Here is a 22,482-nt window from a genome sequence, read left to right on the forward strand (position 1 = left end):
TCAGGAGGCTGAGGCAGGAGAATCACTTGAACCCAGGAGGCAGAGGTTGCAGTGAGCTGAGAGATCACGCCGCTGCACTCCAGCCTGGGTGACACAGCAAGATCTCATCTCAAAAATGAAAACAAACAAAAAAACCCAAAAGATACAAAATGTATTTTGTTACTGTGTTTGTATAGATGGTACCTATTTCATTTTTAAGCTCTAAGTTTTGTGATTCTTTTCTTGAAATCACCAAGTTTCCCCTCCACTTCTCCCTCCTCAATCAATTTCCTAACAGAGCTTCTCAACCTTAGGAAACGAACTAGTATCCTATGAGGAAGTTTAATTTCTGGGAAGGCAGGGAACTAATTCAATCCTTCTAGCAGTTAGAGAAGAACCATTTATTATTAGTTACATGAATACAGACGCTCAGGAAGGGAGAGCTATGTTCTACACATTTTTATCCCATTATATTGTTAAGTTGTTTGCATATTTGATCTAGATGGTCAAGAAGCCCTAGAAGTTGATTGTAGCATTGAAAAGAGGTCTATTTTCAGTTTGGCAACTGACCTGCTAGGTTACAAAGTGAATGTAACTTGCCTAGAGGCACAAGGAGTGGTACATTAACCATCACTGTAGCCACTAAAGTGGTCTGTTGCATACAGTTTATTTCACTAGATTGCAATTTTATACACAGTATGAAGGGGTTTCCTGATAGCACATATATAGTTTACTTTCTGTACTGTTGAAGAACCAATTGTTTTTTACATTGTATCATAATACCCTATCATTAAAACATTATTCAGTGAATTTTTTTCCAACTACATATAAACGGAGATTTACCACACACATTCTTTACCACGGTGCAAGAATGTCTTTATAACATATTTGAATCACAAAATGTGAGTCTAAAATACATCACTGTAATTAAAACACTACTTTAAAGTTACAATGCCCCATGTTATAGTAGCCAGATTTGATTAGTCCCTGTATAAATCACAAAGCAGTTTGGTGGATAACGTCTTGGATAACTGGCAGCAGCTTTTAACGGTAGTATTCAAAAAAAAAATCTTTAATTAAGAACCAGACATTCACAATTTAGAAAACGTCTTCCCTTATATGTCAATATTCTCAGTCGAAATGGGACATTTAAAAATTTGTAGTCTCTAAAACAAGGAAAATAAATCCAATCCTCCCTTAGCTAAAAGGATGCAGTTCTAACATTAGGTTTCGTAGAAACCTAAGACTAGCATTGTGCGAGGAGTGGAAACAAGTCATAAGAAACGTAACATTTCTTTTAAAACCTCTTAGATTCCTCTGCCCCTCCCCATCTCTGTCAAACACAGAGAAAGAATACTGCATTACAAACAAAGATGTGTTTCCATGAAATGATGTAAACAAGTCAGAGGGAAAGATTTCTTCATTTTCCTATTTTGTGGAGTGGGGCAGTGGGATATCAGTTAAATAAGAAATAGAGCTCCTTAATCAAAGAATCACTTCATTACACACAAAATAACTCAGGGCAACTGCTGAAAACTTCTCCTGTGTTTCCTTTCCTTTTCCCCAAAGTTTGAGAATATTTGAAAGTTCAATAAATAGTAGAAAAATAATCCTTTACTTAGAAATTTTGAGATGCATCGTTTAGAGCATAACATGAGTTCCATACAGCAATTGTGGTATCCAGGTACCGCTAAGAAACAAAGTGAAATCTTCAACGCACACATTTGTATCTGCATGTGCCACATTCCAGTCTCTGGGTGAGCAGATTTTTCTCTCTTCCAGTTAAGGAGAGCTGAATGCTTCTGGCTCTTCGGAACATTCCTCTGGCTCAGCTTCACGTGCAGGTTCCGTCTCTGTGTTTGGAGGCTCGCCTTCTGTTCCCTTCCATTAGTGTTATGGCAGGTTCGTTCATCAGGCTTATTTCCCCTCCATTTCAGAACCAGCCTCACGTCTTCACAAATGTGACTGTGTTGTTGTTTCTCTCATTTTTAACCATGTCATCAGGCAGGAAATGACTCAAACAACTCTGCACAAAGTACAAACACGAGGGAGGTCTCTTGCTGTGGGTTTTAAGCTGGTTCTTTTTCTTTCCAGAACATTCGGTAGCTCCCAGATCTCATCTTGGCATGGAGGTGAGGAGATCGTTAGCATTCTGCATCAACAGTGTGTACCGTCACGGCCGCCTGTAAGTGGTGGCTATGATGAAGTGTAGGGTGGTGTGACCGGTAGTGGTGGAACTTGTGACTTAGTAGGGCAGCAGTCTGAGGGGGGGTATCCAGGTCTAAGTCCTCATCATGGTTTCCCACATCGACCCCGGCTGACAAGGGGTCATTGTTGCATGGAGGATTTTCACTGTCCTCCTGTGGGCTCATGGTGCTGTAACCTAGAAAAAGAACAAAACAAACACACAGCTGAGAGCTTCAAGACGCAGAGAGAAGATTCACTGACAACTTCTAGGGCACTGGGAGGTATTCCTGCCTTTGCAATACATAAGTGCAAACACTGGCAGACTGTTAGCAGATGCTAAAGTAATTTATCTTTAAAGAGATTTAGTGATAACTCTTTTTTCCCTTAAAACAATGACACAATACATACATAACCACTTTAGACAGCTGAGAAAGTATGGAGGAGAAAAAAAAAAATAAACCAGAACCCTCATCCCAAATCCCCAAACCAGCAACACGAAAATGAAAAGCACCCTACATCCCATCATCCATGGCTAGCCACCACTGGGGACCTACCTTTCTACACTTCTACCTAAGATAAAGATGATCTTTTTTATTAAAGAAATCCAAAAAATGGGCAGCCTCAAGAAGAAGATCTGAACAGGACTCAGATCAATTGGGGCTGGTGGGGAAATCTGGGCTTCAAAATGCCTGAGTGTGGCGCCACAATAGAACAAAAAGAACCACCACCACCACCTGCGTACTTGCTCGGCAGCAGGCACTTGTGTCATTTCTTGCACACCAATGACGATATATTTTAATATCCATTTTACAGTTCAGGAAAATGATGTTCAGAGACGTTAAGGAACTTGCCCAAAGTTCTAGTGCCTCATGAAACACTAACTCCACATATACCCACGGCAACTAGCTGTGGAATCAACTATTCTCTGTGTTAGTTGCCCCACCTCCCCCGTTTAAATTTAATTTCTTTTGGTATTCTAAGCAATACATGTTTCAAAGGCAAATGTCCTTGCTGATCAAAGGATTCCATTCTCAGATTCCTGGCATGTTTTTAAATATTGCAAAAATCTCCTTTAAACATTTTGAGAAGCGACAGCTCATTAATATTTCCACTGCATCTACAGTTAGCATCAATCAGCACTTACCCGTCGGTAGTGCTAGTCACATTCATGGCTGCAAAATTGACGTTCTTGCATGCAGCCAAGCAGGAGTCATTTGTGGCTGAAACTGTATGCTCTGTGCAAAAATTCTATCCTCAGTGAAATGTTACTCAAATGATAGAATTATACAGCTGTCAGTCCAACTTAACAAATATTTACCGTGTACCTACAATATACAAGTCACTGCGTTGGGCAATGGAAGACATACAAAGATGAAAGCCTGGTCCCTGCACAGGGAGCTCAAAAGCTAGTGTTTGAGAAATGAAACAAATAGAAGCATTGGTCATTCAATTATTCATTTACTGAAGACCATTATGGGGCTGGAGCAGATGAGGAAACACGAATAAGAGACGTCACCTTGCCTTAATGACTTCACAGTTGAGTTTGAGACAGATGCTCACAAAGCAAAGCTTCCTCTTACACAGATAATGGTAAATGCTATAACTGAGGTATAATTAAAATCCAGAAGAGAGAATATCTAATTCTGGCTAGGGGAATAAGGAATCTTCAGAGAATATATATTTTAGTTGGACTGAAGTGGATGAGTAGGAGTTTGATAAGTGGATATGAAGAAAGGAACAGGATGACCACAGCCATAGAGGTGTGGATATAAAGGCCATCCTTGTTCCACGTGGCTTGGATGAGTGCTAGCAGGTAGCTGGAGAGTAGGGCAGGTGGGAGGCAGAAAGTTGGGTCAGATCATAAAGCCCATGCCGAAGAGTAGCAAGTGGAGAGACCGCACAAGATTCTGAGCAGGCCAAAAAATGGCATGATCATTTGTGTTTAGAGGATGGTGGTTTGGGAGATGAAGGGAAAGGAAAGACAGTGAGCACTTAGGAGGTTATTTCAACAGCCCACGTGAGGGATAGAGAAAACTAGGGCAGTGGGATTGGACAGATTTAAAAGCTATCTCAGTGGTGGAGGCAAGAGAAATTGGTAAGTCATCAGATGTGGGGGACTGTGGGGGTGAGGAGTAGTGAAAGGTGGCTACAACTTCAACTTATAATGATAAGAAAGGACAACTCACAGATTGAGTCTCAGGAAAGAAGACAAATTTTGCTTATGCACAGCTTGATTTTGAGAGTCTGTAGGTCACATATGTGGAGATGTCTAGCCAGAATCTCAGAAGTGTCATCTGCAAATTCAGGGCAGAAGAGGAAGTGTTCACTGACATATGTGTCCACCACGACTGAGTGCCTTCTTGGTGCCAGGTGCCAGGCTAGAGGCTGGACAGGAAAGGGTTAAGGTGAGGCCTCAGCTCCTGAGAGGCCCATGGGCAAGAAGGGGAAACACCCATGTGCTAAAACAGAGGCACACAGAAGGAACTCCAAAGCCAATTAACTTGGCTTAGATCATGGAGGAGGTGACAATTGGGTAGCCCTGATGGGAGAAAAGGGACTCAGTAGGTAAGGACAGGGGTGTAAAGGTACTTACAGCAGGGCCCAAGTACATGCAATGGTACAACAGCTGGAAGGGCTCTGGTGGCTTCTGGGAATGGTGAAAGCTTGGGGCTGGGGGTGGGGGCAGTGGGAGATGGCACTGGACAGACAGGCTAAGACCAGGTCAAGAAGGCTGGCTGAAGCTATGAGCTATGATCTAGAATTGGACAGTGGGAGTGGTCAGGGGGCAAGGGGGAGGCTGGACAGAAGGAAGGTGGGATCAGAGGCTCAGAGGACAGGGTGCTGGAGCATGTGCCTTGAGGAGATGGCAAAGACCTGAAGTAGGGCAGCTGCAGTGTGTGGACTGTTCAAGTGTACAGTAGGCTGGATTTGGTGAACTTAATGGACTTGCCTGGTAAAGATGCTAGGGAGCTGACATCCTTGCAAAAGGTCGAGGTTTCTAGGTTCAGATGCTGAGCAAATAGTGATGCCTTTACCCAGGATTAAGAGACCAGGAGCCAGAATAGGTTTCTCAGCTTTAGCAGGGCTAAGTCTGGAGTGGTAGATCGGATGCTGCGCTCCAAAACCTAAGTCACAAACTGCTGTGCATGTTGAAACCACCTTATGCTATATATGTAAAGAATTAAAGTAGAAAACAGGATTTTAGCGAAATCTCAGTGATTATTCCAACACATCCTGGACAGCTTCCCGTCTCTGCTCATTTACAAGCACCCACACACTAACTGATAATTCATGTCAGCATTCGAGGTGTTAGATTCATGGTGGCCCTTCTGCTTGGCTCACCCTCCCACCTTCCCTCATCTTGCTATTGTGCCTCATGCTTCAGTTGGAAAGTCTTCTCTGGGAAGCTTTCCCAACCTATTTCCCCCACCCACCTCCAGTCCTGCCAGCACACATGGGGGCTGGTGCCCCTTCTGTGATGTTACATGCATTCTGTGCACATCTCTTAGATTTTGCCATATTATAATAAAAGTATAAGGCTATCTATCTATTAGCAAATTCTTTCTTAAATCGTAAGTTCCTGTTTATCTTTGTACCCCTAGTATTTAACAGTGACTCATACAAAGCAGGAACTTAAAATCAACTGCTGCCCCACCCCCCACCAACGTATACTATACTCCCAAAGCAAGGGCATCAATGAATTTTGTAGTTACCTATGGCTTTGCCTGGTATGACATTCACTAGTCTCATCTAATAATGAAGACATTCTAGGATACAGTGGGCTCTGTCCAGGGGTTATGACAGAATCCAGTGACACTCTGAACCTGGCTGGTCACAGGTCCTGGATTCACATCCAGGATGGTAGTGATGGTGCAGCTGTCTCCAAGGCAACTCAGGAGGGCACCCATCTCTTCATCTCAGGATGGCACCCCCATCTCTTCTGCTACTGCTTTCTGATAGGAACCTCAACAGAGGTGCTTTCAGAGTAAAACTCTCATACTAAGGCCATTCCAGTTAATTTGCTTACTATGATACCATTGCTCAACCCCTCTGTAACTTCCTCTTATTTCAATAATTAATGGAAATCTGAAGGGGTCAGGGGAGAAGGGAATAGCAAGTTGTGGAGAAGCAGGAGAAAGACAAACACATTTTCTTATTCAGCAAGTTAATTGTTTGCTCAGTGCCAGGCAATTCTGTTGAGCACTGGGAAGGGTGATGAATTAAGACAGACATAGTCCCTGACTCATGGAGGGAGAGGCACTATTTGAAACAAAGGATATTTGCAAACACTTTCAATGAAAAATTTCTTTACTATCCAAAGGCTTATGTAGCAAAGTGTCTGCAAATACAATCTCAAGTGAGAAATGGGCTTTAGAAAGGAGGTCAGGCATCTATAAAAAAGAGCTGAGATTAGGTTTCTGTTCTTTGACAGTCTGCTTATATATTTATCTGATAGTTCCTAAGAAACTTCATTTGATTATAAGGGGTGTGACGTCCCTCTGGGGACGCACTCACCATCTCGTGGCCACAGAGAGTAACTGCAGGAGAATATCTGTGCACCTCTAGAAAATGGTCTTATGTTCATCTACAAAGTTTTTTGACCAGGTTTTTAAGGTTCAGCATTTGCTTTTTAAGTATTTTGGAATTTGCCATGAACTAGGGGGAATCTTCCTCTACAAAGAAAAAAATGTTGCCTAATATACACCTACATAAAGTTTCTGATGAGATAGCAACCAAAATACAAATTCACAAGGAACAAATAACATATAGGTGTTTTTTGACTTAAAAATAAGCCAATAGATGATTGGACAGAACATGATATTTTTAAGAGAAATGGGCAAAGCAAATAGATAGTTGAAAACATACACAGGTAGTAATTGTTTCTAACCTCCACTTTTGAGGGTAACACTGCTGAAAATCAGTCATTCTAAGTGGTCTTAGACTATGGACCAAAATGATTCTACTTTCAAAAAACATTCTCAATTGGAGTAGTTTTTCTTTTTTTTTTTTTTTTTTTTTTTTGAGACGGAGTCTCGCTCTGTCGCCCAGGCTGGAGTACAGTGGCCGGATCTCAGCTCACTGTAAGCTCTGCCTCTCGGGTTTACGCCATTCTCCTGCCTCAGCCTCCCGAGTAGCTGGGACTACAGGCGCCCGCCACCTCGCCCAGCTAGTTTTTTGTATTTTTTTAGTAGAGACGGGGTTTCACCGTGTTAGCCAGGATGGTCTCGATCTCCTGACCTCGTGATCCGCCCGTCTCGGCCTCCCAAAGTGCTGGGATTACAGGCTTGAGCCACCGCGCCCGGCCTGGAGTAGTTTTTCTTAAGATACAACAATTAAAATTAGATTCTTTTGAAGAACGAAATTCTGTTGGCGATGTAAAATATTTCTAAATAAAAATACACCCTAAAGTTTCTAAGTTTAGTTTGGTAACATTCAATTTTAATTCAATTCTAGGATCACAACTCTGAACCATACCATGAGAGCCTAGGCCGTTGTGTAGTCATGTATTTACAGACTTAATTGAGTTTCCTTTTGTGTAACACACTCAAGGATTCATGTGGAAATACTCTGATCAGGGAGTACAGAATCATGGCACCACAATCCTACCAGTTCAAGGGCCAGTCAATGCCAGTTCCTCCATGGGGTCTCCCATAATTTACTCGCAGATAAAAGTGAACTCTCGCCCCTTTCCTTCTTTGTCCTACTCTTTTAAGGAAGCTGTCATATTCCATCTTTTATCAAGCATATGAATACATGCATTCATTTATAGCTTCCTCCTAGACTGCAAATTCCTTCAGGGCAGGGTGGGCACAGAGGTAGGGAGGTCAACCCTGAGCACCGTGCCTATCATATGTCATTTCATTTCATCCTCATTGTAACTCTACCTAGCAGGCTTTTTGTTTGTTTGTTTTTTGTTTTTTTATTTTTTGAGACAGCTCTGTCTTAAAGAGCTCAAACAGCTCTCGGCTAGAGTGCAGTGGTGCAAACATGGCTCATTGCAACCTCGACCTCCTGGGCTCAAGTGATCTTCCTACCTCAGTCTCCTGAGTAGCTGGGCCTACAGGCATGTACCACCATGCATGGCTAATTTTTTTACTTTGTAGAGACAGGGTCTCACCATATTGCCCAGACTGCAGTTAAGAATTTTTAATCCTACTTTTAAGTATTCGGAAACTCAGGTCTAAGGTAGCTCACTAAGGTCTCAACAGCTTGTGGAAAAAAAAGAGGGAGAAGTAGGCTTCAAAGTGAACTGGCTTTACCCTATCTCCTAAGCTCTTCCTCTACACCAAGCTGTCTTGAGGAAGTACCAACTCCCATCTGTAGCCCCCTCCACAGTGTACTAGGGTATAGCCATGCCTTGTGTAATGACAGAGATACATCCTGAGAAATGTGTCCTTAGGCAATTTCATCATTGCACAAATGTCACAGAGTGTACTTTCACAAACCTAGATGGTACAGCCTACTACACACCTTGGCTATATGGCATAGGCTATTCTTCTAGGCTATAAACCTGTGCCACATGTTACTGCGCTGAATATTGTAGGCAACTACAACACAATTGTATACAATACTGTAGGTAACACCATAGGTATTTACATATCTAAACACAGAAGAGGTACCAGAAAAATACAGTATAAAAGATTTTTTAAAATGGTTCACCTGTGGCCGGGTGCAGTGGCTCATGCCTGTAATCCCAGCACTTTGGGAGGGTGAGGTGGGCAGATCGCCTGAGGTCGAGAGTTCAAGACCAGCCTGACCAACACGTAAAAACCCAATCTCTTCCAAAAATACAAAATTAGCTGGGCATGGTGGCGCGTGCCTGTAATCCCAGTTACTCGGGAGGAGAATCACTTGAACCCGGGAGATGAAGGCTGTGGTGAGCCCAGATCGTGCCACTGCACTCCAGCCTGGGCGACAAGAGCAAAACTCCATCTCAAAAATACAAAAAACAAAAAAGGTTCACCTGTATAGAACACTTACCATAATGGAGCTTGCAGGATTGGTAGTTGCTCTGTGTGAGCCAGTGAGTGAGTGGAGTGAATGTGAAGGCCCAGGACATCAGTGTATACTACTGCAGACTTTATAAACACCATATACACTTAGGCTACTCTAAATTTATTAAACATTTTTTTCTTTCTTCAATAATAAACTTTTGCTTACTATAACTTTTTTGCTTTGGAAGCTTTTAAACTTTTTAAACTTTTTGACTATTTTGTAATAACAGGTTAAAATACTGACACATTGCACAGCTGTGCAAAAATATTTCCTTTCATTATATCCTTACTCTATAAGCTTTTTTTCTAGTTTAAAAATTTTTACGTTTTACTTTTTAAACTTTTTGGTTAAAAACTAAGACATAGCATCTCCAAAAAAAAAAAAGAAGAAAAAACAAAATCCACGAATATAATTAAATGTCAGATAAAATACCAAAAAAAAAAAAAAAAATTTATCACAAACGAGATTCTCAATATGTAAAGAATGATAGTTTTGAAGTACACCGAGCCAAGATCGCGCCTTTGTGCTCCAGCTTGGGCAACAAGAGTGAGACTCCGTTTCAAAAAATAAAGCACACACACCAAAAAACTAAGACACAAACACACACATTAGCCCAGGCCTATACAGGGTCAGGATCATCAAGATGTCACTAGGCAATAGGAATTTTCAGCTCCAGTATAATCTCATGGGACCCCTGTAGTATATGCCAAGTGTTGTTATGCAGTGCGTAACTGTGCATAGCAGATGCCAATACATCCACCAAATAGGAGAGTAGAGCATATACAGATAAGCAAGTGTGCCGACAAAACAATTAGATTTACTTGTTTAATAGGTGTATATAGCTTCACCTCTAGGCATCACAGGGACATTAACTCAATGCCACCATTTTTAGTGACCCACATACTGGTTCAAGGGATGCCAACACGCATTTAAATTCTATTGATTTTATGATGCATTTGGAATATGGGGAGTGTCAATGTCTTCCCCTTCTTTTGGTGTTGCATTCTGTCTGCATGAGAAACTATTTTTCATTCCTTGGGGATAACAGGGATCCAATTATGGTGAAAAATGAAAGGAACCAAGCCCTTAGCTGGATGCCTTAGAGTGTAGATACGGACACCGCACCCTTCCTTTTATCTAAGCTGTTGCTTCATATGCCATTTCACTAAGACAATGGGAGAGGCTAATGGAACATCATAAACATCACTCAGAATCCTAATTTGGTATTGATGCAATTCCTATTGAGGAACACAGAGAAAAAGGATTCTGTATTTCAGAGAGAGAAAAGGATTCAGTATTTCTGCTGAATAAGAAATTATTTCTCTTGAACTTTAGTAGCCTCAAATCTGTTTTATTATTCAAACAAGAAGGCACAGAACTGCCTGGCAGCAGGAATTTATGCAGGTTCAAAGGTTTGTAGGGAGAAAAGCAAAAAAGTCAAAGAAACTGAAAAATTTAAGTTCTGCTGTGGTTCTCCATAGAAACCCGAAGTTTCTATTTAGTTGGCAGGAATAATGTCATTCAAAGCCCAAATTAACAGTCTCCAATTTATAAAACAGAGCTTTAGCTGCTCTTCTTTGCCCTGGCTGTAGTGGAAAAGGTGATGTTGGTTGCTTTGAGGAATATCTATTTCTGCATTGTTTAGTATAGATGCAGGGAACACCCTGTTTGAGGACTTTTTTTTTTTTTCCAGGATAGGTATGGAAAAAGCTAAGTCAAAAAGGCTTAAGTACATTATTTATGTATTAAAAAAAGGACTTGATTCTGGGAGGAAAAGATAGATTTCTGGAAAATTAAACAGCTATCTTAAAAAAAATAAAAAGATTTTACAATGGCAGGAAAAACACTACCCATGCCTGTTGTATTTTTGTGGAACCGTGGCAGTGATGCTTATAGACTGGGATACATCTGCTGTTCTTTGCAACAATGAGCAATATGGACTCAGTGAAGGAGAGAAGCCATGTGGGATGGCCAAGTCTTTGGCAGAGCATGTGGATTGTGTCAGTTACCTAGCACTCGGCACCTCTTCACAATTTGGCCTTGACCTTTCCAGAGCATCTTACAGGCACTTATACAACTCCTTGACTTTGTACACACTGGTCCTTTGGCCTCTAATATTCTTTGTCCCTACCTTTTCTTTAATCACCCCCTCAAGGCTCAGTGCAAATGTTGCTTCTTGCTTCTTTGGTGAAGGCTTCTCTGAGCTCCCCAGACCATGCCAGAGGTCAGGGCAAAAGAATGCTGGAGGACAGCACAGATTCTTGTCATGCCCCAAGGGGACATGGCTGAAAAAGCCCTTAAAGATCCTGCTGTTTGCCAGCCAACACTGGAGAACAGGACCTAAGAGGATGATGATTTTATGGAAAAGCAAGTGGGATGGCAAGCAGGCTCCATTTAGACAATATGAATCCTTCTGTACGGAGAAAAACTTGAAAGCAATCCGTGTGCTCAGAGGAGTGCTGAGACATAAGCAAAACTGTCCTTGGGCTCTTATAAAGGTGGCATGCTGGGGTGTGTCTTTTTTGGAAAACCATGTCAAAATAGGGTGTGAGCATCATCCCACAGGAGTACACGAGGTTCCTCGGGTCTTCAAATGCAGGAAGCTAGACCTTACCATGATCACTTTCTGTTCCTGATCGACCCCAGTAGCGGCGCCTTCTTTCTGGACTGTGTGCATGTCGTTCGATGACCGCAGCTATAAACCGAGTGTTGCTGACTGTGGGAAGTCAAGGACAGTTAATGTCACTCTTATGCCAGTATCTCTGTAGTTTCAAGCACATTTGCTCTGAGAGGGCTTATTTACATGCTGGGAGAACTGTCTTTGGAAAGCCAGAATAAATCATTTTTTAAACAATTCTGGGGATTAGAGTGCTGATTTTAGAACTGGTGCAGTGAGAGGTATTTAATTACATATCTCCAATATGCATCAGGAAGCTGTGGTCTAGTAGGTAAAGGCTAGGGTGTCTTAACACTAATGGAAATCTCTTTTCATAAAGAAAATGCTCTTTTTTCCTCCCTGAGTTGTACACACTAGTTAAGGGATTTTTAAAAAAAATGCATCACTGAAACTTCCTTTTCTAAAATACTATGGTTGGGAAATAAACAGCAAGAGAAATAAAGGAAAGGGTGAGCTGTTTTAGGCCAACACACTTAATGCAAAAAAAAAAAAAAAATAACATCATAAAATCTTTTGAGATTCTTTAAAACAAAACAAAGACCTACACATACTCCTAACAAAAAAGGACAGAAAAAAGCAACTAAAAAAACCCAGTCACCATGTCAAAGCTTCTTAAATTTTAATACAAGCCAAAAGGATATAAGAAAGAATATTTATTCTGGATTAGCCTCCTGCTGACACATTCTGCAGCAAGGCAGCTGAATACTCACTGATGCCTCTGTCTTCGTGGCTGTCGTCGTCCCTTTCATCTCTGTCATTCTCCAGGTTGGACATACGCACTGACATTTCTACCCATCATTAAAAAGAGAGAAACATGACTATTTAATCAAACAAAATCACCCGCTTTAATACCCTGCTGAGCGCTTGTTTGATGGCTGGGTGACAGCATTCCATCAAGAATGAATCCCATCTTAGAAGGGAATGAACTGATGCCCCGTTTTTTTTTTTTTTTTTTTTTTTTTTTTTTAAAGGAGGAGGGAGCAGGAATCCAAACAAGAAGAACAAGTAATCAAGAGACATCTGAAATTGATTTCTAAGAAAGGAGGAGAAAAGAAGTTGATTGAGGCCAATAAATCTTTAATCCTCTACTAAAGTACTGAAACAGAAGGAAAGGGATTGAAAACATGACTGACTGTGTTGGTAAAATGGTGCAACAAAAGCCTCCAAAAGGCCAGGCATAAGCTAACACTGGACGACGGTCATCCTCAGTCTAGCTGAATCTCACCAAGGGAAGCACATAGTGATTATCCCTGTTACTAAATCAGGCAACATTACTCCGTGATTCCCCTTCAGGCTTGTGGCCCTAGTGAAACGTTTTAACATCAGCCTGTCATTACAGCTGTTAGAGTGAGCTAAGTGGCCAGGAAGATGAGTTAACCTCATCTCCAAAAAGGTCAGGTCAACACTTCCCTGGGGACTGGGGTTTTAGGAAGGATGGAGATGGCCATTAAACAGTTTTGTTCCCTGCAAACAGAGTATAGATACTGCACTTTAAACAGAGTATAGATACTGCACATGGTATTGAGGCCATGATTATAGGTGAATCATTTTGTAATTGGCTTCGATGACTTTTTTTTTTTTTTTTCTCAGATAGAGTCTCACTCTTTCGCCCAGAATGGAATGCAGTAGCGCGATCTTGGCTCACTGTAGCTTCCATCTCCTGGGTTCAAGCGATTCTCTTCCCTCAGCCTCCCAAGTAGCTCAGACTATGGGCGTGTGCCACCATGCCCAGCTAATTTTTGTATTTTTAGTAGAGGCGGGGTTTCACCATGTTGGCCAGGCTGGTCTTGAACTCCTGAACTCAAATGATCCACCCACTTCGGCCTCCCAAAGTGTTGGGATTACAGGCGTGAGCCACCGCGCTCAGCCGACTTATCCTGTTTTAAGAGATGTGATTATTCAAATGTGTGTTTATTCACACTACATAATGGCAGCTGCAATAGAACAGATTATGCTCTTGCCATTGGTGATCTGGGGTATCTTTGATTTGCCTGTCTTTTTGGAATGGCAAGGGCAGCACATCTAACAAACAAAATTTCCCACTCAGCATCCCAGCTCCCCTGGCTGGCTTATTGCAGAAGCAGGCCACTGCGGGCTAATGCTGATAAGGAGAGGATCCAAGGATTTTTCTGGGGATCAAAATAGAGCTTGTAGGGTTTAGGAACTGAAGAAGAAAGCAGGCTTTGGGGACTTTCAAAATGACTCCACAGAAGCTGAAAATATAGCACTGTGCTGACAATTCCTTAGAGGCTGACACAACCAGCCACTGTCCTTCTAGCCTGGCTGCTGCTTCCCCTGTGGGGTTCATTTTGAGCTCACCTTGGGCAGCAAGAGGAGACATATGCTGATGGCTCCGGCGATGAATCTGGTGGCGGTAGGCGTACACTGCCAGGACCAAGACCATGATGCATCCCATGATCCCTCCAGCCACAGGACCCACGGGGGCGCTTTTAATCATGTTTAATGTGATCACCTCATCACCTTCAGTGAAAGAGCAAGAAGATGTTCCTCATTAAGGTTTTCCAAGTGGGGAAGAAAGTAAGGATGATGAGATGGGAAGGAATAGAGTGGGAAGGGGGCTGGGGGAAGATAAACAGATGCTTAGTTAGGCTTTGAGTTCCTCAAACACGAGGTATGGGAATGTGGGAGCAGAGGCTTCGTTTAATTCCTGGTTCTCCAGTGTTGGTTCCTAGGCAGAGAAGGAGCACAAATGGCAAGGACTGCTGGGAAAAGTGAGCAGACCAGAAGAATTGCTTACACAGGCAGCACCCAACACCAACAGAGTCCTAGCTCCCTGGGGTATGAGTTACTCTTGGAAGAGAGGAAAAGTCACCTAGTACAGAGTAACCACTGAAACAAAAGGCACCAGGTCCAATAAATACGTGCTAACCAGGCCAAGTTTCGAAGCTTATGGGTTTCCTTTAAAAGGCCATTTGTGCTTTCCAGATAGGAAACTGCAGGCGAGCATAAAAAATGATGTCTCGGAGCCAAGTCACTTTCACATACGTACCCTCACCTAGTTCAGTAGTAACATACAAGCTCAAAATCCTTCCTCACATATGAGCTTTTCTTCTATACAGGCTGATGTAAGTGATGTTAAAAATCAAGGTATTAACTAAGGATTTAAATATTTGACTCTACTGCCATCTAAGAATTAGATGCTAATTCTGGAAAGACTGAAAATAATCTCAGGTGAGCGATATAATCTTGGCAGTATTTCTGAGGTCTTGGAGACTGATCCCAGGGGCTCTCCACCCCATGGTGTCCCTGTGCTTCATCCTAAGTTGTCCCAGCTACACTGGGTAGCTCTGGCTTCTGTTGACTTTGTTGACTCCAAGGCCCCAAATACTGATTTGTAGCCATAAGACTTCACCTTGCAAAAGTTGTGAGTGAAGGTTTCAGCAGGCACTAGACACACGGTGGTCACTCCGTACACGGCCCTGTGCTTCTGCCAGCTGGCGTGCATATCCAAACAGACTCCAGAGTTCGGCCATGCAGAAACCAGGCCTGATAGTTCTCAGAACAAGCTTTATGGGAAGGAATTCCAGGCTTGCAAAATTTGGCAGGACAGATGGCCACTCACTCTCTCTGCACAGAATATTTAGCCAGTTCTGAAGGTAATTATCTGCCTTGGTTTTGTAACTAAAGACTACCAGCAAAGGAATCAGGGAAGTTGGGGAGAGGATTATTTTAAGATGTCCTAGTATATAGGCAAGAAATTGTATATTCAAGAATCAAATTGTTGGGGTATCCAACAAACATACCTATTGCTCCCATGTCATCAACATAGGGACTTTTGGCTCCCACAATCCCCCCGAAGCATTCTTTCTGGGGAGCACAGTAGGATTTGTCCAGGTGAGTCTTTCCATCACTGTCCACCATGCACCATTCACAATCCAGCACCCCAAAACAGTCCCTGCCAGAAAGACAAGACTTAGTCTTCTATAAAGCAGGGGACAGCACTTAAGCGTGGGCATCAGACAGTTCTCAGGATCTCCATTACTTACTAGTGTTGTGAATTTCTTAAGCGTTAGTTTCCTTCCCTTATAAAATGAGAATAGCAATAGACTGCCAGGGGAATAACTGTTTCATGCCTCTTAACAGCTTGGAAAGGAGACAAATAAAACTGCTCTCTGTGAATTCAATAATGACATCCACACATCATAGGGCTATTCAAAATCATCTTACAAGACCAAACAGAAATGACCCCAATGTTTGTCAGACTCTGGCCTAACATCCCCCAAGTGTGGGGTCATTTAAAAAAATAAAAAGAAAGTCCAGTAAGTTTGGAAATACTTGGCCAGTTACCACAGGTTTCCTCACTGCCAATTTCTCAGAGCCTTTAGTGTATTACACGCATTGTGACTGTCTCAAGAGAATATATGCAGTGTTAGCGTTTCCTAAACCTAACTGACTTGGGGCTACTGTATAACATCCCAAATTAATCAGTTTGACGCCACAATTCCTTTGCTAAAATACACACCCAAATTAGAGTAAGCTATTCATCTAAACACTGTTTAATAAGATGGCAACCTACAGCTACAATAAGCTAATAACCAACTCCCCTTCACTTAGTCTACCATAGCCACTATTTCCATAATGTCTAGTCCCAAACTCCTAATCCCACCTGAGGAGTTGGGGGAGAGTGGGGAACATCTAGTTTTTAGTTCTCAAAACTATCATGAAGCAGATGTGTTTCCTAAGAAAGGAAAATAAATGATCTCCAAAATATCACACCTAGAGCCTTGACCACTGGGCTCTGCTTCTGGACCTCACAGGTTCCTCCCCCCTTGCCCTGCTGCTTCATGCCATGGCCCTCCACACTTCTTTTATTTCAAGAAAAACTCCCACTCACAGATGAGGCTACTAACATATGGTACACATGCTAAATAGGGATAATAAGTGGGAACGAGACAACATTTAATCTGGTGGACAAATGCTTATGGAAATCAGTTTCAGATCTGAAAAACTGATACACTTTTTTAAAACACGAAGAGTGGGAATAATAAATATTAGCTGGAAAACCTCCATTCTTTACTAGATTGTGCTTACCCGCTTTCCAGCCTCTGACTGCACCTGCTGTTGACACACTGGTGAAGAGCATCTTGCAGGCCAGGGTCAATAGCTGTGTATGTCACTGGCTCCTGGTGGACCTCGCAGCTTGGGTTTCTGTGTAGGAGGTAAGTCTGGAGGTTAAGACCACCACTGCCCACATTCCAAACTCATGCTCCTGGTCCTTAAAGCAGTCAGACAGATTTGGGTTTGAATCCTGGCTTTGCCACTTAGTGTAACCTTGGATCAATTACTTAACAACTCTGAGCTTCAATTTATTTACCTTCATGTACAATAGAAATAATACAAATAGCCTAGGCAACATGATGAGACCTTGTCTCTACAAGAAGTACTACTATAACAACAAAATTTAGACAGGCTTGGGAATCACATGCCTGTACTCCCAGCTACGAGGGAGGTAGAAAGGTGGGAGGATTGCTTGAGCTTTGGAGGTAGAGCTCCATGATTGCGCCACTGCACTCCATCCTAAGCAACAGAGCGGGACCATGTCTCAACAAACAAGTATACACGCACAATACAAACACACATGACACTCTTAATTTCTAGAGAAGGGGTTTATCAGAATTTATTTTCCTGGTGTTAAAATCTGTCACTGATATAAATAAATAATGCTGTTATTATGTGTGAACACATCATACATATGTGAAAAACACTTGCATATTTATCACAGGGTTAACTAAAACACTAAGTGACTTAATATACATAAAGTACTCAACACATGGTAGACACTTAGTAAATGCTTGAAACATTCTCACATTTTTTGTATGTAGCACATACACTCAATACTTTTACAGCAGTTAAATTTAAATCTCAAAACAGACATCATTTTATGGCACTACTGAGCTTGAATTCTGGCTCACTGAACCGTCCCATCATTAGAATGAATCATCTTTATATGCCCTATCTCAAAACAAATCTATAAGAGACTCACAGTATTATATACGTATTATTATTATTATTTGTTTTACCGGTTCTCTGCATTGGTGAGGTTGCCAGTGCACTCATTGACCTCTAGAGGGCACTCACAAGGACATTCACATTCGTTTTGTTCCATTCTGAAGAGCAAAAAGAAAGTTACTATGCAGAAGGACAATGGCAAACTGTATATTGTACATGTATTGGGGAAGCAAAATAACGAAGCTCTGAGCTAGTTTAAAAGGATAGTAAAAAGGATTTACAGCCAAAGGTTAAATACATAAATGGCCTTAATCCATTGTTCTTTGGACAAGGATGCTGCAAACGGCACAGCTCTAAGTGCCTTTGTAACTGTGACTTTTCTTCAGGACACACACCAGCACTTTCTGTTTATTTTGCACTTCAAAATTCCTGACATCAGTTGAAATATTAAACAGCGTGGTGAACACAGAATATGACCCACTGCATTTTTACCGGTGACAGTTGAGACAGAGCCGGTCCACCATGCTGCAGGCACAGAAGGCAAGAGAGTCGCAGGTTTCATTGACAATGCCAACAAACGCATTGGTTCCTGGGATCCTTGCTAGTCTGTATTTGGAACAGTGGCTGCCATGCACAAGGTTCGTCAAATCCCCCTACAGAACAATCAAGGTATCAGAAATGACAGACAGCAATGCAAAGACTCAGCCCTACCTTGGTGAAAACAACTCTTCAGCTACCCATGGAAAATAGCTTAAAATAAAATGTTTCTGATTACAAAAGTCACTGTTAAAAATATATAGTCACTGTGAAAAATTTAGAAAATAAAAATTATTCATAATCAGAGATAACTCCCATTGAACGGCTGTGTATATACTATGCATTCTTTTATCTGTGCTTACACAAACATAAATTTTATAGCTGTTAATAAAATCTGTTTTTTCTTAACATATAATAGTATACCAGGAAAATGAATACTTCAAGAAGCAATAAAAGACAATTTTCAGGGAAGGAACAGTTAAAATTTATTCACATGCAAACCTAATTAACCACAAATCATGCATTTCCCTTTTTTGGGTGATGAACCCTTTTCCTTTTAGAATAATCAAATTATTTAAAAATCAAACCTCTCTAAGAGGCAAATTTCTGCTTCTAGAATATTTAAATAATCCAACTAAATCAAGTATCCCTTTTCTTCACTCCATAACAAGAATATGTGATAGCCAGTTTCTTGAACTGTCAATTTTGTTTACCATATTACAAAATCAAAGATTCCAAAGTGGTATTGTAGAGTTGCGTGTAATCTTTTTTCTGCATGTGTGTCAGATACACTAGGCAATTTCACCTGAAGCTTGTTTCCATGCCATCCATCCTGTACAGATGCTTGGTGAGGATGAGCTTAGTTCTGAGAATCATAGCACTGGATGGGTTTTTAGAGGTCTACATGAATTTCTCACTGTCTGGAGAAATTCCCACCTCTAGAATATAAGCAGTATCACAATCTTGGAGTCCTGACAACCCGAGTACTCAGGAATGCTCTAATTCCATTTGGGAATAACTTCAGCCATTAAATTATTCAAATGTGCCTTCTGAGAAGTATCTACCGGAGTATCCTGGCATTGTGTGCTGAAGACTCCAGAAACCATTGCATAAATGATAGAAGATAGGCAAAGTAAGTCAGACTTTCCTATGACAACCTTACTTGGCAGTCTCATTTGTCAATGTCTCCTTTAAAGAGAGTGCTTCTCAAAATGGTATGGGGTCTGAACAGGATAATAATGACTTCCCTTGCTTTGAACACACTATTCTATTAATATATTCATTTTTTAAATTTCTCGTTTCCACCAGATAATTGTTTTCTGCAATAGAGTTTTTGAGACTCAGTTTAGGATTTTTAATTTAACCCAGTACATTTTAAAAATTAATTACATACTTAATGACTGACATAAATGCCTATTCTAAATAAAAAACCTACTTCCTGTAAGTAGCTTTTTGAATGTTCTATCATTCCCCATTTAGCTTTCTCCCAAGTAGGATTATTTATAAATTAATGAGAATGTCCTTAAGATCTTTAACCATAACCAGGTAAATTTGCAGCAACTCAAATTATACAGAATACTCTAAGCTAAAAACAGACATTATTTTCAGATGATTTACATGAGACTTCCCATCTCATAGGGCAAATGATCAAGAACTGACCTAACTTGGCCTTGGGAATTTAAGGAGACCGAGTGATCCCCAGAAGACAGGAAGAGAGAAACACATGGTGCCATATATATTTATACAAGAGTGTGGGAACCAACTTCAGCAGATATTTCAAAGGGCTTAGATTGGGTAAGTCTTTAAACAAACAAAACCAAAACAAAATACCAACTGTGAGACCTTAAAACATTCACTTTTCTACTCTGAGCTTTATATCTCCCAATCGCCAAACTGGGAACCGGAACTAAGGTCCTGTCTCCTCCTGTCATTCTGTAATTCTAAGGCAATGAAACAGACATCAGCCATGATTCCAGTTCATGTTCCATAATGGGATGGAAAAATGAGAGTTAAGGAATCAGATCAACTTACCGCAAGGCTGGTGTTGAATTTATAAAACCTCTGGACCGTTCTGTCACTGAAGCTGTTGCACAGGTTTTTCTTTACAAAGTTGGGGTGGTTGAGGATATCATTTGCTACCAGGGGCTCCTACCAAGGCCAAAGAGAACAGAAGACATACGCCATGTAGTGAGCTGCAGGCGGTTGGAGAACTGAGCTGCTCAGCTTTGTGACAAATACCTTGTGGGTGATGTGCTGCTGCTCCACAGGTGCATGTCCTTTGGGATCGATGAGAGTTGGGTGCGCCACCAGATAACCCCTGTCCTCCATTATGAAGCACCTATACCAAAACAAGTCATGCCCCTCATTCATGTCAGCTGTCCTTTTTTAAACGTATCCAGAGAGCATTTATCTTGCTAGCCCTGAAACAAACTGTATTTATCCCAGGTTCTCAATAAATACTCATTGGAAAAATGAAGGGAAGCTGGCAGGCAGGTAGACGGGTACATGATTTTAAAAGTTGTGGGTCACCTAGAATACAGTTAAGGTGAGAGTTACACCTGACTCTGTGGTCACCTACATAGTTTATACAAAATGTGCCCAAACAGCCCAAGTAAGATGGACTCAGACCTTTTGCAAAGATATATGAATGGGAAGTTTGTTCTTTTTTCCAGGGAAGCAGATCCTAAAGGAAGTAGCCTTGAGTACTTCTACCTACAGATTTGAAGTAAAGCATATAATTTCTTCTTTCAATAATAAATACACATAAAATAACAACATGCAGGGGATGTATAAAAAATATACAGTAGTCCTTCTCCCTTATCTGTGGAAGATATGTTCCAAGACCCCAATGGATGCCTGAAAGTGCCGATAGTACTGAACCTTATTATATATATGGTTTTTTCCCTATATATATTTACCTAGGATAGTTTAATTTATAAATTAGGCCCAGTAAGAGATTAACAACATTAGCTAATAATAAAATAGAACAATTATAATAGTAATAAAAGTTATATGAATGTGGTCTGTCTCTATAAAAATATCTTATTATATTATGCTGTGGTTCTGAACCCTCACAAAGCGAGACCAATGATAAGAGGGGGACTACTATATTTGATCTACATTTGATAGAAACAATAAATGAAGCTAGAACTGCTTTAATCAAGACTGTATTTTGCTTTATTTTACTTTACATTAGTGATATCAGTTTGCCAGGAATTCTGCATTTCCCCATAAGGGCCAATGACACGAAGCGTGAACCATGAGATGGAACTAAGAAAGCTATTTTTAAAAGCAGCCTGCATTAAATCAAGAGAATGCCCTTGCTTTGATCAGACATGTTCTTTTGAAATCCAGGAGGCAGAGACTTTTGGTTCCATGGTCTGTTTCTGGGGAAATGTAAAAGGAACAGTCTAAGCAGCTGAAAATGTCACAAAGACTTTGGTTTAATGACAAAGTTAACATCAAAAGTCCTACCCAAGAGTCCCCTCTGGTCTTTCTAGTACCAAGGATATGGGAAGCCTCTAATTACTGACTTCCAGGGAAATAAGAGCTTTTGGTGCATTCCATGCTACAGTTACTTTTCTTGTTGTGTGCTGAATCTGTCTGTTTAAATCATAAACAGTATGCATCTCAGAAAAACGAAAGAAGAGAAAAAGAACAAAAACTTTCTTAACAGAAAACCCAGGCCATGAATTCAATTTCTAGTCCTGACCATAGCTATGCTGTTCCCATTCAACTAGAGATACCTGACATCTATTTTTAAATTTCTGCAGCTAGAAAGGAAATAGCATCCCTAACACGCTTACCTTATTTTGTTGCCACCATCTTGGTTACAGACTGGTAACAGGTCCATCAGAACTTTGTAGAAGTACCTGAGTGTGAAGTCAATGCCCATCACAGCCACAGTATGCCCAGAAGACAGCTGTGTACTTTATATGAAAAAGATCAATGAGAAAAATAGGCATGGCTTATTTAAAGACAAAAGTTATGTTCAGTCCCAGGGACATTGTTTGGTATTAGAAATACCTTCCCACTGTTCCTCCCTACTTCTCCCACCTACAAAAATGATTAACTAAGTGACTGATTTAACACAACATGGAAATTTTATGAGAGAAAAAAATTTGAGACTTAACGCA

At 41.0% G+C, this 22,482-nt stretch overlaps 1 protein-coding gene across 2 annotated transcripts in view; it reads right to left on the reverse strand.

Annotated features, from left to right (window-relative positions):
- Positions 1 to 627: 627 nt before the first annotated feature.
- Positions 628 to 22,482, reverse strand: part of CACHD1 (cache domain containing 1) — a 228,110-nt gene continuing 206,255 nt past the window's right edge. For both annotated transcript variants that reach the window (XM_030913272.1, XM_030913273.1), the window contains 11 exons: positions 22,153 to 22,275; positions 20,585 to 20,684; positions 20,378 to 20,494; positions 18,302 to 18,462; positions 17,881 to 17,967; positions 16,892 to 17,008; positions 15,604 to 15,755; positions 14,159 to 14,320; positions 12,550 to 12,627; positions 11,777 to 11,878; positions 628 to 2,362 (listed from right to left, as the gene is read on the reverse strand). In XM_030913272.1, coding sequence (XP_030769132.1) covers positions 2,124 to 2,362; positions 11,777 to 11,878; positions 12,550 to 12,627; positions 14,159 to 14,320; positions 15,604 to 15,755; positions 16,892 to 17,008; positions 17,881 to 17,967; positions 18,302 to 18,462; positions 20,378 to 20,494; positions 20,585 to 20,684; positions 22,153 to 22,275 — 1,438 coding nt within the window. In that variant the 3' untranslated portion in view covers positions 628 to 2,123. The remainder of the gene's footprint in view (positions 2,363 to 11,776; positions 11,879 to 12,549; positions 12,628 to 14,158; positions 14,321 to 15,603; positions 15,756 to 16,891; positions 17,009 to 17,880; positions 17,968 to 18,301; positions 18,463 to 20,377; positions 20,495 to 20,584; positions 20,685 to 22,152; positions 22,276 to 22,482) is intronic.

The sequence above is a fragment of the Rhinopithecus roxellana genome, chromosome 12, assembly GCF_007565055.1.
Source record: "Rhinopithecus roxellana isolate Shanxi Qingling chromosome 12, ASM756505v1, whole genome shotgun sequence".
Lineage (NCBI taxonomy): Eukaryota > Metazoa > Chordata > Mammalia > Primates > Cercopithecidae > Rhinopithecus > Rhinopithecus roxellana.